Source organism: Octopus sinensis, linkage group LG3 (assembly GCF_006345805.1).
Source record: "Octopus sinensis linkage group LG3, ASM634580v1, whole genome shotgun sequence".
NCBI classification, from domain to species: domain Eukaryota; kingdom Metazoa; phylum Mollusca; class Cephalopoda; order Octopoda; family Octopodidae; genus Octopus; species Octopus sinensis.
Window position 1 is genome coordinate 125,527,327 of NC_042999.1, and position 17,338 is coordinate 125,544,664.

Below are 17,338 nucleotides of genomic sequence, written 5' to 3' on the forward strand. Positions count from 1 at the left end.
AGTCTCAGTTAACTGAAGCTTTCAATTCACTATGTTATTTGTGTAAGTCCTTACTGTACTCTTATTTAGTATGCAGAAAAAAATCCCTTTGTTTTTATCTTTTTTTTTTTAAATCAAAGAAGTAAGACTGGTATTCATAATCTTTGCAGACTTCCAAGATTGGTAAAACAAAAGTTAATGTTTGGCTTGAACTTCTGTAGGAAAAATATGATTGAAAAAATTAGGCAAAGTGTCAAGTGCAAGATTTGAAGGAGTAAGACAGTAGGAATGATAAAGGGCAGTTGTAAACCTGAACAAAAGTGATACACTGCATACTACATCATAAGAGCAGAGACTGTGGTAGCTGCTACATAATAAGCAAAAAGAAACAACATAGCTGTAAGACTGTAGTTGTACTGTGTTGATAAGTTTACTAGTTAGCTAAATTCCTTTTCTTCTTTTTTTTTAATGCTAAGATGCTTGTGTAGTAACAGCAGTGTTCCATTTATGTGAACAGTACTCCAATGGAGATCTTACTTTAGATCTTACAAGATCAGGAACTGATCAATGATAAAGTAAAGAAACCTGGTATAAATATAATTATATCCTTAGTATCTGGGATGCAGTTATGATTGTGAGGCTAAGCATTTGAAGCAGATTTGGGAGTTTTAATTACATTTACCATATAAAGTGTAGTGTTGCAAGATTATCATCTCCCAGTTGGAGAGAGATTCTTAAGTTTTTGTTTATATAATCAATGCAAGTCTTACATAATTTGCTGTATGATACCTATGTGCAATATGTTAATCATAGGAGTGTGTTCTTGCACTGAGAAGTAACAGAAAAAAATTATCAATATACAGAAAGAAAAAAGCAACAAGCTGGCAGAATCATTGGTATGCTGAGTAAAATGTTTAGTGAAATTTTCATCCATCTTTACATTTTGAATTGAAATTCTACCAAGGTTGACTTTGTCTTACATCCTTTCAGAGTCAAACACTGGGATCAATGTAACTGACTTACCCCAACCCATGAAACTGCTGTCCTTGTGCCAAAATTTGAAACCAATATACAGAAGGAAGAATGTAGGAAATATAAACCAAAACTAGGCAAATAACAGAGTTGACAGAAAATGGCTCAGAGAGAGTCCTGTACACTCAGGTTGGAATGAAGTGGTTTGACAGGAAACTTCCAAGAAGTGAAAAATGGAATGAGGCCATTGGTAAATAATGTAGCAAAGAGGTTCTTGTGCTTGACTCAGTTTAAAATAACAACATTACTTTTGTTGAAGTTCTAAAGGACAAAAGACCAGAAGTAAATACCACAGAAATCTGATCACTTGTGATCTACAGAAGGGATATTCATAAAAATTTATCTTCTTAAAGATGGGACACTGTGTGAATCAGAAATTGAGGAGTTTAGTGAAAGTGGGAGCTAGGTCTGGAATGCACTGTTTGGAGATACTAAAAGAAACACCATCAGAACTGGTGGCTCTGATGGGTTGGTTTGATCAATGAGGTCTATGTACTTGTCAAATACATTAATGTAGTAGTACAATAGATCAAGTCAAAGATAGTGTAGGCATGGTGCACATCTGAATTGGAAACAAAACAGGAAAAATATTTGCTAGTTTCATCTGCAAGTGTGCTAATAACAGCAATGTTGGTTGAGAAGTGCATGTGGTAAGATTCTGAAAAAGTAGTGACCTTCATAGAAAGGGAGCCATCAGAAATTTGGGTAAGCTTGAAAGTTTGTGTTGCAAAAAGGCACATTCAGCTTTCCTAAGGTCTGTCTTCGAAGTGTTGCAATAATGGGGAGATACCTCTAAGTTGGTCAAGATTACTTCCTCTAACTATTGCATAAGTAAGTAAGCTACTTAGGATTTTTATGAGAGAATTGAGACGTATCTCCTATGGTGAGTAAGTTGTTGCAAGGTAGGATGATGTGGGATGGTTAAATTTAAGTAGTGATCAAATGATTTGATCAAAGCCAAAATGGTGCTAAGTAGAAGTTGAATAAATGTTGACAAAAGACAGAATTTAGAAAAGAGAAAGAAGTCAAACTGTTTGAATAGTTGGTGTGTTAGAGTTACACTTAAGTGAAGAGATTAACATCTACAACCAGAGAAACATCTTCCTGGGGTCGTTATAAAGCCCATTTCTGAAAAAGAGGCAAAAAATATTTCATGCCCCAGCACGACTGCAGTCAAATGACTGAAACAAGTGAAAGAATAAATGAATATGCTGATACTTTAAAAGTATACTCTACATTAAAATATTTCTCATACAACTAGAGTATCAAATGGTGCATTGTAAACAAGTGGTTCTCAATGTTGGGCCTGGGAAAATTTTGAAGGTGCTTGAGAAAGTTTTGAGAGGGCCTTAGAAATTTTCTGGATTGGAAATAAGCTGTTTTTAGTATTCAAATTGTAGTCTTGACCAGCATTGCTGAAAGATTTTTCCAAAATGTAACGAATAAAATTCCAAAATGTAACAAATCTAAAAGATCAAAAAGGAAGTCTCTGATAACTGCACTTCAAAGTCACTGGTGTAGCTTTCAATTCACATGCAGTTTTGAATGCACTTATGAGAAAAACATCATAAGTGAGTAAAAATTTATTTTTATTTGTGAGTAACTAATCTACTTCTTGCTAATAAATAGTTCATTAATACTCCATCCTATTATCACACAGAATGGTTATGCTGACCATGAAACGTTATGAAGAGGAAGCATGATCTCCTTTTGCCATTCATTATGTAATTAACAGTAATTTGTTAGTCTTACCAACCTAATTGAAAAACACCAACCGCAATGTAGCCATTAAATTGCTTCTTCATTTCTTGTAAATATACTTTTCTTCCATCTTTAGATGGTTCATTTTCTTTTTGCTTGCAGGTTCCATAAACAAGAAGATATTATAACACTGATGTAGTATTCATTTAATGACTGTGATTGTACCTGTACATGAAGCTGGCATGTGGAAACAATTATTACTTTATGAGGTTTATATTCCGGAAGAGGGTCGGAGATAACTGGTTTAGAGGTCAGTGGGCCTGGAGTTTTTTGATCATAAAAAGTGGGCATGAAGGTGAAAAAAAGTTGAGAACCACTGTTCTAGACTGCATCCAAAGGAACAGATTCAAATAAAAATTCATTCATTCAGTCACCTCCTTTAACTACTGGCTCATCAATTCTCCTTGATCCTTTTAATAATTTCTATCTATTGCTCCAGTTTCCATTCTTCTCATATTGTCAACACTGTACCAACCCCAAAAGATCCTTCCTTTCCTGCTGTTATCAACTACACTAACTTTATGGTTAAAACTTATTCTAATTTTCCCCTCAATCCTTATTCTACAATAATGCACCACTATGAAATTAAGTACTCAAATCTCCCCACCCCACCAAATGAAAAGCATTAAAATCACATCAACCTCACCTATCTCTATCAGCTAAAAGAAGGCTTGAAAGTACTTAGGGTTCTGATCCTTACCTGAACACTGATTAAAAATAAAATCTTTATGACAAACATTTTTTTCCCATTAAGAATACATATTTTAATATTTCATCTAAAAGTTTACATTTGTGTTGACCTTTAGCAGTACCTTGGTTGCCTCTTAGAAGTTCTGAATGATATAGCACTGTACGTCCACTCATGTAAATACAGAATCAAAAGTCCTTGACATACACATATAAATACACATGTGTGTGTGGTAATCAAAAAGAAGGCATAGGACACTAGTTATCATAGCCAAAACAGATCATGAAGGACAAAGCACTAGCATTGATAATTTTTTAAACCAGCAAGATTGCATCATTACAAGTGATCACAGCTACAGCAGCTTCAAGTTTTTAAAGTTTGAGGTCTATCCACTTAATGTTAGATGAAAGGTTGCCTTAGGTCACCACTCACTGTCTCTTTTATACTTTCTCTCTGAAACATTTAAAAACACAAAACGAATACCGCCACCACTCATTGTCTCTTTCACTCTCTCTTACTTCCTCACTCGCTTTGCCACTTCTTTGAAGTGTGACGCACACAACAGGTATGTACAAAAGCAAAAAGTTTGCATATTAATATTATTGATTTGTTGGTGTGTGTGTGTATATGTAACTGAAACCTTCTCTTCTATCAGCTTCCCTTATTAAGTAACTCAACCTATGGAAATTTCAATAATAGTTTCAAGAACAAACCAGGATATCAATATACCAAAACCCAGGAATGAACCAAGGATCTTTAGAGCTTCAGTCTCACACTCTCAACTGAGTTATTTTTACTCTCTGTAAATGGCCTCATTATTTTACTAATGCATATTTACTGCCATTAATGTAACAATATTTTGCTAATTATTACCAAACAGAAGGAAAATGAGAAGGAAAAAAGTTCTTTCCAAATCGTAAAAGGCTTGTTGTATTTTTATACAAGTTTACACATTTCTTTTACATGTTTAGATTTGTCTGAAATCTATTTACATAAATAACAGATGTAGTTTTTGCAAAAACACTCCTAACACCCAACACTTTTACAATTAGACATACCAAATATACACAATTCATTTGTTGCTCAAGCTGCTGAAAATAGTCAAAACTTTAATATATCATGCTATACAGGACAATATAGTTCCAGATATATAAATGACAAGATTATCAAGACTGGAATGCTTTGCATCATAGCTTTTCAACTGATCTGGGATTACCTAATAACATAAAGTTTGCTTCAAGCCAATGATATTATTAGACTGACAGAAACCAACCTCCTGACAGTTTTTTGCTAGTCTTTCTAATAACGCTTCTCACTTAGGTATTTCAGCCTTCCACAACAATCCAATTTTTGTTCAATTCATCAATTATTTTTCTATACAAGAACTGGTTATTTGCTGGTATATTTTTTTTTACATATAAATTTAAACATTTGCTTACAATTGAATAAATAGGTTTTATAAATTGCTTTTTCTACTGCCATAAAATAAAGAGTTGAATCTGTTGTCAGCCAATTAAAGGCAGAATTATGTAAATTGAATAACTATGAAATACTTCATGTCTTTTTTTGTTGTCTTATTTATAGTTCCTGATATACAAGTGATGAGATTATCAAGACTAGAACACTTTTCATCATAGCCTTTCTGGGATTACATGACAACATCAAAGTTTGCTTCAAGTCAATATTACACTAGCAGAAACCAAACTCCAGGTTGTTTTCTGCTGGTCTCTCATACACAAACAAGCTTCCATGCAGTTTCTATCTATCAAATTCCACTCAAAATGTATTGACCCACCCAAAGCTATGGTAGAAAAAACTTGCCCAAGTTGCTATGCAGTGGAATCAAATCCAGAATTGTATGAAAAAGTGAACTACTTAATCACACAGCCTTGCCTCCTTACATTTTCTTTACCTTCCTTAGCCATCATTACTCATTTAGAATATTTTAATATTTATGTTCATTGTTAAAATCTAAAAGAAACATTTATAAGAAATATTTTACAAATTTTACTGTGCTTTATCAATCAATAGCAAAGGAAGGAAGGTCAGGTGGACAGATTGGGTCAGTTGGTAGGCAGCAAAATCATGAAATATTTAGGATAGGATTTTGAAATCAAGAACAACAAAGCAAAAGTTGGCACCATAACCTTTCAACAAATAGTACTTCTTAAGTATAACTGTTCAGAAAGTGTGTGGGCAAGGTATTGCATTACCACTCGTCAGTTGTAAGAGTTCAAATCAACAGCAGATGTTTCATCTGAACAAGATATTAACCCTTTTGTTACTAACCTGGCTCTGTGGTAAAATGTCTTGTTTTCATAAGTTTTGAATTAAAATATTCAACCAAACCTTAGTCACAATTTACGTTCCTAACACTAGCTTAATGATAACAAAGTTATTTTACTAAATTCTTTTTTATGTTTAAAATAATTGAAAGAAACACAGACCATCTCAAAATACAGTAACGAAAGGGTTAAATAACTATTTACTCAGCAGTAGAGCTACCAGATCATCTAGGAATTTTACCGGCAATAAACTTACATCAAATAAAAGGGAAATTTAAATCTCACTTGTTTAATTCCATGAAACTAGTTTAAGTAAATATTTGGCATTAGAAAAATATATATTAAATAATATAGATTGAAATTTTTCTAATTTTTCATGTAGTTCTGGCTACATTTTGCATCATGAAATATAGAGATCAAGTTTAGATAAAGAAAGCGATTGATAAATGCATTGGATTTTGCATTTGTTAAAAAAATATCATTGGCTGTAGATTGATAAGTAACAAAATGGATATAGTTTAATGTAGAAATTTAAAATAAATATAAAAATTTTTTTTTTCTATTTTTTTAAAACTTCTTATATGTTTTGGAAAACATGTCAGTGAATTAGATAAAAAAAAGTCAACTTTTTCTTTTATTTTAATGATTTCAGTTTCCTAATACACAAGAAATAATTTAACTAAAACATTTATAAGATAAAACAAAACATTTTTACTGATTTGTTTTTTCAATTTGTTAATCTGTAAAGAATGAATAGAGTTATGAGACAATCTTGGATTGGAAAGACTGGTATTCTTAATCAGCTCTTTTAAAAGTATACTTATTATTCATAGCTAAAGAACATTTCATTGATATTGGCTTTGCTAAATTCAGAATATGGTCTTCTCAAAACAACACTTTTAAAGATACTTAAACAAGGACATTGTGAAGTTTTCTATGTTTTCATAAGAGATAATGCATGCTGTTAAATTTCATAAAATTGTCAACATTGAATTGCAAAATGCACTAGAGGTTTGTATTAATAGCAGATATATATATATATATATATATATATATATATATATATATATATATATATATATATATATATCATCATCATTTAACATCCACTTTCCATGCTGGCATGGGTTGGACAGTTTGATTGAAAACTGATAAGCTGGGGGGGGCTGCACCAGGTTTCAATCTTCCTAATGCACCAGGTTCCAATCTTACTAATGCCAACCAGTCTAAGAGTGTAGTGGGTGCTTTTTACGTGCTGCCAGCATGGGTGCCATTAACCTGACACCAGCAACAACTACAATTTCACTCGGTTCAACAGGTCTTCACAAGCACAACATATTGCCCAACAATTGAAGGGTGCTTTTAATGGGCCAGTTACATGATACTGGCATCAGCCATGTCTACAATCTCACTCGGTCGCAGTTGCTTGTTATCCTCTGTGAGGTCCAACATTTGAAAATCATGCATCACCACCTCATCCCATGTCTTCCTGGGTCTACCTCTTCCACAGGTTTCCTCCACCATTAGAGTGCAACACTTTTTCACACAGCTGTACTCATTCATATGCATCACATGACCATACCAATGCAGTCATCTATCTTGCACACCACATCTGATGCTTCTTATGTACAACTTTTCTCTCAAGACGCTGACAATGTCGTGCATGCATACTGACATTACACATTCAGAGGAGCATGCTAGCTTCATTTCTTTCAAGCCTACATATGTTCTCAGCAGTCACAGCCCATATTTCACTGCCATGTACCATGACTGTTTGCACAAAGGCATCATACAGTCTGTCTTTCATTTTGAGCGAGAGGCCCTTTCTTACCAACACACACACATATATACACATATAAACATATACATACATACACACACACACACATATATATATATGTGCAAACTGATAAATAATGAGAAAGCAGAATATACAGATGTGGCATACAATACTGTAATGGCCTGAAGTAATAGTGAAAAGGTTATTTCTGAAGAGAAAGGAACATATTGAGGAGTAAAAAGGTTTTTTAAGAATATTTAATTGATAAGTGCATTGCTATAATATGTAGCAAAACATTTACTAATAAACAGCTGCTGATCTAATTAATTAGGACAAGGCTGAAACAATTATTTGAGGAAATTCAGGCAAATTTCCATTTACCAAGATTCATGAAGCATTTTACTGAAATTACATGTAACAACATGCATTTCACTAAAGTGCTCTAAACAGAGAATTCTACAGTGGACACTAATGTATAATCTAATGAACTGGCAATACATCCTTTAAGAATATGCACCTAAGTCTGAGTAGCAGTGGGAAAAATTCAGAAAGAATCTGATATATAAATTATGAACATATTTGGAAAATTTTCAGTTGGCCTCAGTTGTATAATGTTCTATAAACAATTTGGCAAAATTTTATATCTGACTTTTTCATTAAAATACTTTAAAATTTCTATATTTTCATACTTGTTTAACATCCTTCAACTTGTCAACAATTGCTCTTGTCCTATGTATTAATATATCCTAGATTAGATTTGAACTTAGTAGCTTTATTTCTAATATAGTATTTGAACACTTAAACTGTATGTAATAGGGTTATGTGTTCAAACCTAACTTGTGGATATGTTATTAAATACAAAAAAGCATAATACAGTACACCAATCAAAATATCATGTAGAACAGAGATACATGAAAATGTTATTAGTCTAAAAATTTTTAATTATTTTATTTAGAGAGAGAAATTCTTTTACCAATATTGAAATTGAGTAATTTTGAAAGGTATGTGAAAAATAATGTTTGTTATATTTCTTCAAGAAAAACAGGTATTGGTATTATCTCTTACCAGTTAGGTAACTTGCATAATCAAGGTGAGCAGCAATTATATGCATTGATAACATTTTTTTGACATAAATGCAGACATGCCTTCATAATTAAAAATTCTGCTTTGCAGCCACATGATTCCAATTCAATCTTGGTGTGTAGCACACTGATCAATAGCTTCTGAGAGGAATTTGACAGATTGAAACTGCACAAGTCTGTTACATATGTTTGTTTGTGTATGTTGTCTAAAGACCAGCATCATGGTTTATGTTGAGTCCTTTTCTACCCTATAACTAAACTGGTCAACAAACACTTAAGAGTCATGGCGAAGATAAATTACTTTATAGAGTTTATTTAAAGAGTTTGTAAGTTTTCACACCTTATTTATACCATTAAAATATCTTTAAAAAGAAAAATTCAGATAAATATACTTTTTAATTCTTGTATTTATTCTTACCTGGCCATTTGAAGAATAATTATATTGTCTCTCAAAAAGTTTTTCAATGAGACTAATATTTCCTTCCAGGTGAATATTATTCATTTGCCCATTATTGAGATAACCAAATCCTGTAGACAATGTCTGGAAAATAACATAGAATATATATGTATATTAAATGCATGCATTGATAATCATTGTAAACAGTGTTTTTCCATTTAATATCAGTTATATTGGTTATTTAATACAGCCATAAAAAGAATTGACATTGCTAACTACACATATACACAAAAAAAAAAATGAAAGAAAGAAAGAAATTTCATATAAACAAATGAGTTTTAAGAGCAGTTTTGGTAACCATTTAAAAAATAACTCACTTAAAAAATAAGCTCACTTTGAGGAAGATAATGTTACATTTTTATCAAGATATATATGGACACCAAAGGAACCCAGCAGGTTAGCCAATGGTCAATCATCAAGTACTTCATGTGTTAGTTAAATGAAGTAGAGCCACACAAGCCAGTTGATAGATTATACTGACACTATTTCAATATATTAAACAGAGAATGGAAATTATATGAACAAAACAAGAAAGAATATAACATAGAGAGCGAGAAATTGAAGTGTTTGTGTATGGACAAACTTTGTGGTGTGATATTTGAAGATGATGGAGGGAACATTGTATAGGCTAATGACCTTTTTGGTTTGAAGTAATTGGAGGTATTTATGCATTTGGTCCATGTGTATACAAAGTGGGGAACCCTCGTGGAGAGGAAGGGTAAAGATTTGGAGGGAATTTACCAAGTGTATATAGTGTGGAGTTGGATGCTAAGTGGGTAATGCATGGAGGTGCTGGTCACTGAGTTATTATAGATGAGAAATGGAGGAAAAGAAGGTACTGCAAAGATGGTAGGGATTATTTGGCAAGAGACTGAGATGACTGGTGGCAATTTGGGAGGCCAGATAGCTTAAGTGCTATGTGATGCATGAAGGCAGCTTTTGCAGTTTGGATAATTGCAAGAGTTGTCTTTTTATTGGATGGCTGTTATGAGTTTGATCCACATGGTCAAACAACAAATGAAGCATTTTATTTGGATACCATGAGGCATTATAAAGGAAATATGAAGGAAGAAGCTTGAGATGTGGACAAACAAAACCTGGATGTGGCACAATGACAGCACTATTTAACTATGACTTTTTGACAAAGCACAAGATAATTCTTGTCTCTTAGCTGCCTTACTCTCCAGAATTAGCCCTACTGCAGATTTTTTTTTTCCTGTTCTTAAAGTTGAATCCACCCAAAAAAGTTTGTCTATTTTAGATGATAGAAGAAATGGAAGAAAATTTGCAACAAGTACTGCGTACTACTTTTGAAAATACAGTCTACGGCATTCAAGCAAAAAAGAAAAAAAAAAAAATCTTGGGACCAATCTGTCAACAGTGGAAGGAACTATTTTAAAGGACAAGTTAGATTATGTATAAAGCAAAAAAACTTATGGTTTCTTTTTGGTCAGACCTTGTAGCATGAACACTTTATTTTACTTACATAAAGTGGAGAATGGGCATAAGGATAAACCAAGCATATTCAATTATGCTAATTGATAAGAGTATCATCTTTTAAAAAAAAGCACAACGGAAACTTCATGGTGTGTCAGGAAACAGAACAGCCAAGATGTCTAAAAGGTTGCTATATTGCAATTCTGTTTGAACTATGCCGACATAGGAAACTGATAATTGATATCTAATTGCATCATTAGTCTAATCATTCACATTTGCATGCAAATTCACATTTTAATATTTTGTCCTTTGTTAGGAAAGTGGGCTCACAGAACCATTAGCATACTGAGCAAAATGCTTAGTGGCATTTCATCTGTCTTCACATTCTAAGTTCAGATTCTGTCATGGTCAACTTTACCTTTCAGCCCTTTTGGGATTGATAAAATGAGTATCAGTTGAGCACTGGGGTTGACATAATCGACTTAACCCTCCCCCAAAATTGCTGGCCTTGTGCCAAAATTTGAAACCAATATTTCATTCTTTGTCATATATATATATATATATTTCTTTATTGCCCACAAGGGGCTAAACATAGAAGGGACAAACACGGACAGAAAAAGGGATCAAGTCGTTTACATCAACCCCAGTGCATAACTGGTACTTAATTTATCGACCCCGAAAGGATGAAAGGCAAAGTCGACCTCGGCGGAATTTGAACTCAGAACGTAACGACAGACGAAATACGGGTATGCATTTCGCCCGGCGTGCTAACGTTTCTGCCAGCTTGCCGCCTTGCCATATATATATATATATATATATATATATATATATTATATATATATATATACACACACACACACACACACACACACACACATACATACATACATATGCATGAGGAATAGGACATCAAAAACCAAGGCAGAACGAGTATCTCAAGTCATTTATAATTTAATTAGGGTAAGGTTAATTTGAAGTCTTACAGTTGTTTCTGAGAAAATTCTGCCTGGATTTACCTGGGGTTAAGTAAAAGGGCTTATACCTTCACGGAAGTACAGACCAACTTCCATACTCTCTGGAAAAAAGATGGACTGTAAATTTTTATTATCTTGTCTGTATTCTTAGATTTACTTCCACTCTTTATTTTTCTATTTTATTCCTTATAAACTGAATTTCCCTGTCTAGAACTTTCATTCATACTCACTTTGTTTCTGACGATGGAATACCCAGTGTACGAACATGCAAGCCTATCACTTGGGATATCCTAGAAACAGCTGTAAGACTTCAAATTAATCTTACCCTAATTAAATTATTGTAAATGACTTGAGATACCTGTCCTGCCTTGGTTTTTGATGTCCTTTTCCTCAAATGTATACCTTCTAACATGGAAGCCTAATTACAGATCCCTAACTGCAGCTTCAGCTATGAACTTGGAACCTAATGGATGATCAATTATAGCCCTTACTCAACATACCTATTCATTTAGATCACCAGTGTACTAAACTCCTTATATCATATATATATACATCATTATCATCTGCTTTCCATGCTAGCATGGGTTGGACGGTTCAACCGGGGTCTGGAAAGCCAGGAGGCTGCACCAGGCTCCAGTCTTATCTGGCAGTGTTTCTACAGCTGGATGCCCTTCCTAATGCCAGCTACTCTGTGAGTGTAGTGGGTGCTTTTTACATGCCACCAACACAGGGGCCAGAGGAGGCTGGCAATGGCCACAAATGGTTGGTGCTTTTTACATGCCATCGGCACGGATATCACAACTACAATTTCCATTTGATTTTTATTTTGATGTACTTCACTCAATAGGTTTCCTCAAGCACAGCAGGTCACCTAACGATATATATTTGTGGGGTTACATTTAATGCAATATAAATATCTGTGGCATGAACTGTAACAGATGCCTACTTCTTCAAAAATTTCACAACAAGCACTTTCATAATGTGACCATCTTCAATTAACGTTTTTCCTCTGAAATATAGATACCATTTGTGTCATGATATTCAGTTCACAACATTAGAAAAGTCTCCCTAAAAGTTTTCTTTCCCAATTTGAAACAAAATTTCACGCAAACATGGTCTCCAAAATTTTCCAACTTGTGACAGTCAAGTTTACTAACATACAGTTACTAATATATCTAGATTAATGACTGACAAGGCATGATTTGGTTATTATTAGACCGAAGGTCAAGGTTACCCAAATATAGAACATGCTGCCCTAGCTGATTGGCATATTGAAATAACTGGCTAGTCTATAAAATGTTTATTATGCTCACAATCAGTTTAACTGTTTCTACAAAATTACATTCACATATTATTTTAGCATTTATCATTTATCTGTACTGCATGTAAACACTAGCACAAACATTTTACCTTATCACAGCAGCCACATGTTCAGCTCAGATGTGCTCAGTTTTTCTCATAAATTAACATAGTAGAACTAAGCTGAGTTAATTCCTTTCCTGTCAGTACAGATCATCTGTAGTTACTACTCATGTTTCATTGCTTCAAACACATGCCTCATAGAGCCTGTCCTTTGTATGGAGAAAGAGAAACCTTTCAAGAAAGAGAGGTGGCATTTCTAAAGGAGAGTTAGTCCTGAACATGAGTGGAATTTTTTCAAGGAGTGTTGTAAAGAGAAGACAGCTGTTAATAAAATTAATCAGGAGTACAATATGTTGCCCATTCCTTTATTGTATCTTCATCATATTAGGTATAACATCAAGTTTACTAGGAAATATAAGGCTACAAAACCTTCCATTAAGAGAAAAAATTTTACATATATGTCAGCATGGAAAACGGATGTTAAATGATGATAATGTATAACATAATAAATATTTTCTATTTACCATGTGTTTGCATGTGTGTAAACTAACATAGAAGTTAATTAAAACTATTTAATTTTGAAAGCAAATTGTTTTTAGTGTTCTCTGCTGATGTGTAGTGGCAAAATTGTCTAAGCAATGTATAAAGCAACTGAAATTTTAAATATCGAGGTTAAATTGAAAGAGAATCATGGAAAAATGGCACATATGAAATTAATGAAACCTAACTAAATCTAAAATTCAACATAAAATATTCTCTACAGCTTCTCCACAATCTGCTGGTGTGGCTCTCTTCAAGATATAATTACACACCATGCAGTTAAAAAAAAGAAAGTTATGAATTTAGTCGTTATTCATTTTACCCCGCTTTAGACTTTTGAAAATTATCAAATTAGTGTGGGAAAAAATTGACTTGGAATCCAACAGAGAAAATAATATTGATTGTTAAACACCAAAAATTATCTAGATATCTTTTTAGCAACCTGGATTACTATCAGGCCAAAGTTGAAGAAAACTTTACCTGTCACTTGGCTATGTTTCAAACTCTCTCAACTTCAACAACAATGCTGATCAATTTTTACTCCCAAAGATGATGCAATACTTGCAATGTGATTGTTTCAAACAGGCAGAGAGAAAATAAGATGTCAGAGATTACTCATTTGGTCCCAGTTACCGATTTTTCCCCACCTCCCCAATACATTTGATATATATTTTCCTACCAAATGGTGGGGAGGAGAGTCTAGCAATATATTACAAAATGTTATTATACCTAATAATGGTACAATAAAGGAATGGGCAAGGTGTTGTACTGATGAGTGAGGGGTCATTCATTAGTTCATAATTCTGACATTGCTGTGACAAGCACAAGGTACAGAGCATCTCTTGCAGTAAAAAAATAGAGTGCCAAACTACTAAAAACTGTTGGTTTACCATAGAGGATTCAAACTTTTGTATATGAGAATGAACACTGAAAATGTTATCCAATTAAGTTCCTAGAGCAATATGAAATATATTTCATATGGACAAAAATACAACCAAAACAAATCTATCTAAAAATGAAAAATAAAAGGAGTGGCTGTGTGGTAAGTAGCTTGCTAACCAGCCACATGGTTCCGGGTTCAATCCCACTGCGTGGCATCTTGGGCAAGTGTCTTCTGCTATAGCCCCGGGCCGACCAATGCCTTGTGAGTGGATTTGGTAGACGGAAACTGAAAGAAGCCTGTCGCATATATATATATATATATATATATATATATATATATATGTATGTGTGTCTGTGTTTGTCCCCCTAGCATTGCTTGACAAGCGATGCTGATGTGTTTATGTCCCCGTCACTTAGCGGTTCGACAAAAGAGACCGATAGAATAAGTACTGGGCTTACAAAGAATAAGTCCCGGGGTCGAGTTGCTCGACTAAAGGTGGTGCTCCAGCATGGCCGCAGTCAAATGACTGAAACAAGTAAAAGAGTATACGAAATGTGCTTCAATAATATGCAGTGCTCAGTTTAAATCTTAAGAGTGTAACTTAGAAAAGAAAGTAACCTATTGTAACTTAATTTAGGTGCCTGTCATTGCTATATCAGCAATTTGTCAAAAGCGAGGTCAACCATCTTTTGTCAAAACAAATCATTGAACTATCTCATTCTCTAGAGGGTGTAAGTCTTAGTCACCAGTGATGAATCACACAAAAGACGAATGGTAATCAATTATAGCCAGACAATCAGTTGTTACTATTCAACACCTACCCTGTGCCACATATCAATGAACTGGTCAAGAAAATATGATATGAGATATTCACTACTTTTGATCTTAAGAGTGCTTATCATCAGTTCCTTATATGCAAAGTTGAGAAAAACCCTTAAGCCACTATGCACCTGCAATATGAGCTGGATGAAATATACAAGTGGGCTGAAAAGAATAGCATGCAGTTTAATGCTGAAAAGTTTCAAGCTTTGTGCTATCAGCATGCAAAACTAAATGCAATACCCAATAAATACACTGGACCTGGAGGGATTGCAATCCCAGAAGTACAATCAGTGCGAGATCTGGGCATTTACATGAGTAATGATGCAACATTTCATGTGCATGCTGCCAAACTGGCAATGAAATGTAGGCGGCTGACCGGATGGATTCTTAGAACAAGAGACCAGGAAACCATGATGGTCCTCTGGAGGACACTTGTCCTAAGCCTCTTTGACTATTGCTCTCAGCTATAGTGACCAACCAGTGTCAAATTAATCTCAGAAGACTGCACTAGGCTGATCTGGAAAAGTTTCTACAGCTTGATGCCCTTCCTTATGCCAACTACTGAGTGTAGTGGGTGATGTTTACGTGCCACTGACAGGTGGGCCATTCAGGTGGTACTGGCATCAACCACGCTCAAATGGTCTTTTTACATGCCAGTGGCACAGGAGCCAGTCAGGCAGCAGTGGCAACAACCATGCTCAAATGGTGTTTTTTTACCTGCTACCGGCACAGGAGTCAGTCAGGCAACGATCATGCTTGAACGGTACTTTTTACATGCCACCGGTATGGGAGCTAGTTAGGCAGCACGGGCAACAATCACGCTTGAATGGTGCTTTTAATGTGCCACTGCCAGTACTGTGCCAATCCGACAGTACTGTCATCGGCCATGATAACGATTTCACTTGCCTCAACAGGTCTTCGCAAGCGAAATTAATTGCCCAATGATTGAAGGGTACTCTTAAATGGGCTGGTTATGCTGCACTGGCATAGGCCATGGTTATGGTCTTACTTGGCTTGCCAGGTCTTCTCAAGCACAACATGTCTCCAAAGGTCTTTGTTACTTGTTATTGCCTCGGTGAGGCCCAATGTTCGAAGGTCATGCTTCACCACTTCATCCCAGGTCTTCCTGGGTCTACCTCTTCCACAGGTTCCCTCAACTGCTAGGGTGTGACACTTTTTCACACAGCTATCTTCAGCCATTTACAACACATGACCATACCAGTGCAGTCATCTCTCTTGCATACCACATCTGATACTTCTTAAGTTCAACTTTTCTCTCAGGGCACTTACACTCTTGTGTATGCACACTGACATTACACATCCAGCAGAGCATACTGGCTTCATTCCTTGCAAGCTTACGCATGTCCTCAGCTTGCAAGGAATTAAGCCAGTATGCCAGTATACTCAGCTGGAGCATATGTATGTATGTATATATGTGTGTATATATTATATCCACATACACCTACATATACGCATATCTACAGACATATACAATTACATATATTTACACACACACTCACACATTATATATATATATATATATATATATATATATATATATATACAGGATGTGGTGGATATATTGTCATCTAAATTATGCCAAAAAACAACACTGACATCTCATTTTAACAGATATATTTACCAAAATTACATTAAAATATCTTGAAATACTAAAGAGCAATTTTATTCAATGTAAATCACCACTGGCTTCAACTACAGCCTGCAAAAGACTTAAAAGTCTCCTGCAACTCTTCTGAACAGTCTCCTTGTTTAAGTCAGTGAATGCTGCCATAATCCTTGCCTTCAGTCCACCCTTGGTGTTACAAAGAGTTTTCTTGGTCTCACTCAACTGCACTTCACATATAATAATGAAGTGGCCAGATGTTAGAGGTGATATGGTTACAGAAATTGTCTGACAACTATGACTGGGTTCTTCTGCTTGTGTGACATGGTGCAGAGTCCTGTTGCCAGACATAGGGTCTTCTAGCAGCCACGCTCTTGACCTAGGGCAGCACTACCTCTTCCAGGCACTTGATGTACGCCTCCATATTGAGTCTCAGGCTGTGTGGGAAGATGAATGGAGGCATAATGTTGCCATGACTAATGGAGGCATAATGTCACCAAACATCATGATGTTGACTGGCTGTTTGATTTTTATCACCCTTGGTACATGTTTTGGGAACACGGCAAGCCAATGGTTATTCTGTTTTTACCATCTGTTCATACAGGAGCTTCTGAAGCAAATGCCATCCAGTA

The 17,338-nt window shown here is 34.8% G+C and overlaps 1 protein-coding gene across 2 annotated transcripts in view; it reads right to left on the minus strand.

Annotated features, from left to right (window-relative positions):
• LOC115209924 (probable serine/threonine-protein kinase DDB_G0282963) overlaps positions 1 to 17,338 on the minus strand; it is a 48,923-nt gene that overhangs the window by 21,468 nt on the left and 10,117 nt on the right. The window contains exons 2-3 of one of the 2 annotated variants that reach the window (XM_036501267.1): positions 17,296 to 17,298; positions 9,026 to 9,148 (exon numbers count right to left, since the gene is read on the minus strand). In XM_036501267.1, the coding sequence (XP_036357160.1) occupies positions 9,026 to 9,148; positions 17,296 to 17,298 (126 nt within the window). The remainder of the gene's footprint in view (positions 1 to 9,025; positions 9,149 to 17,295; positions 17,299 to 17,338) is intronic. The other variant, XM_029778528.2, reaches the window with a different exon arrangement.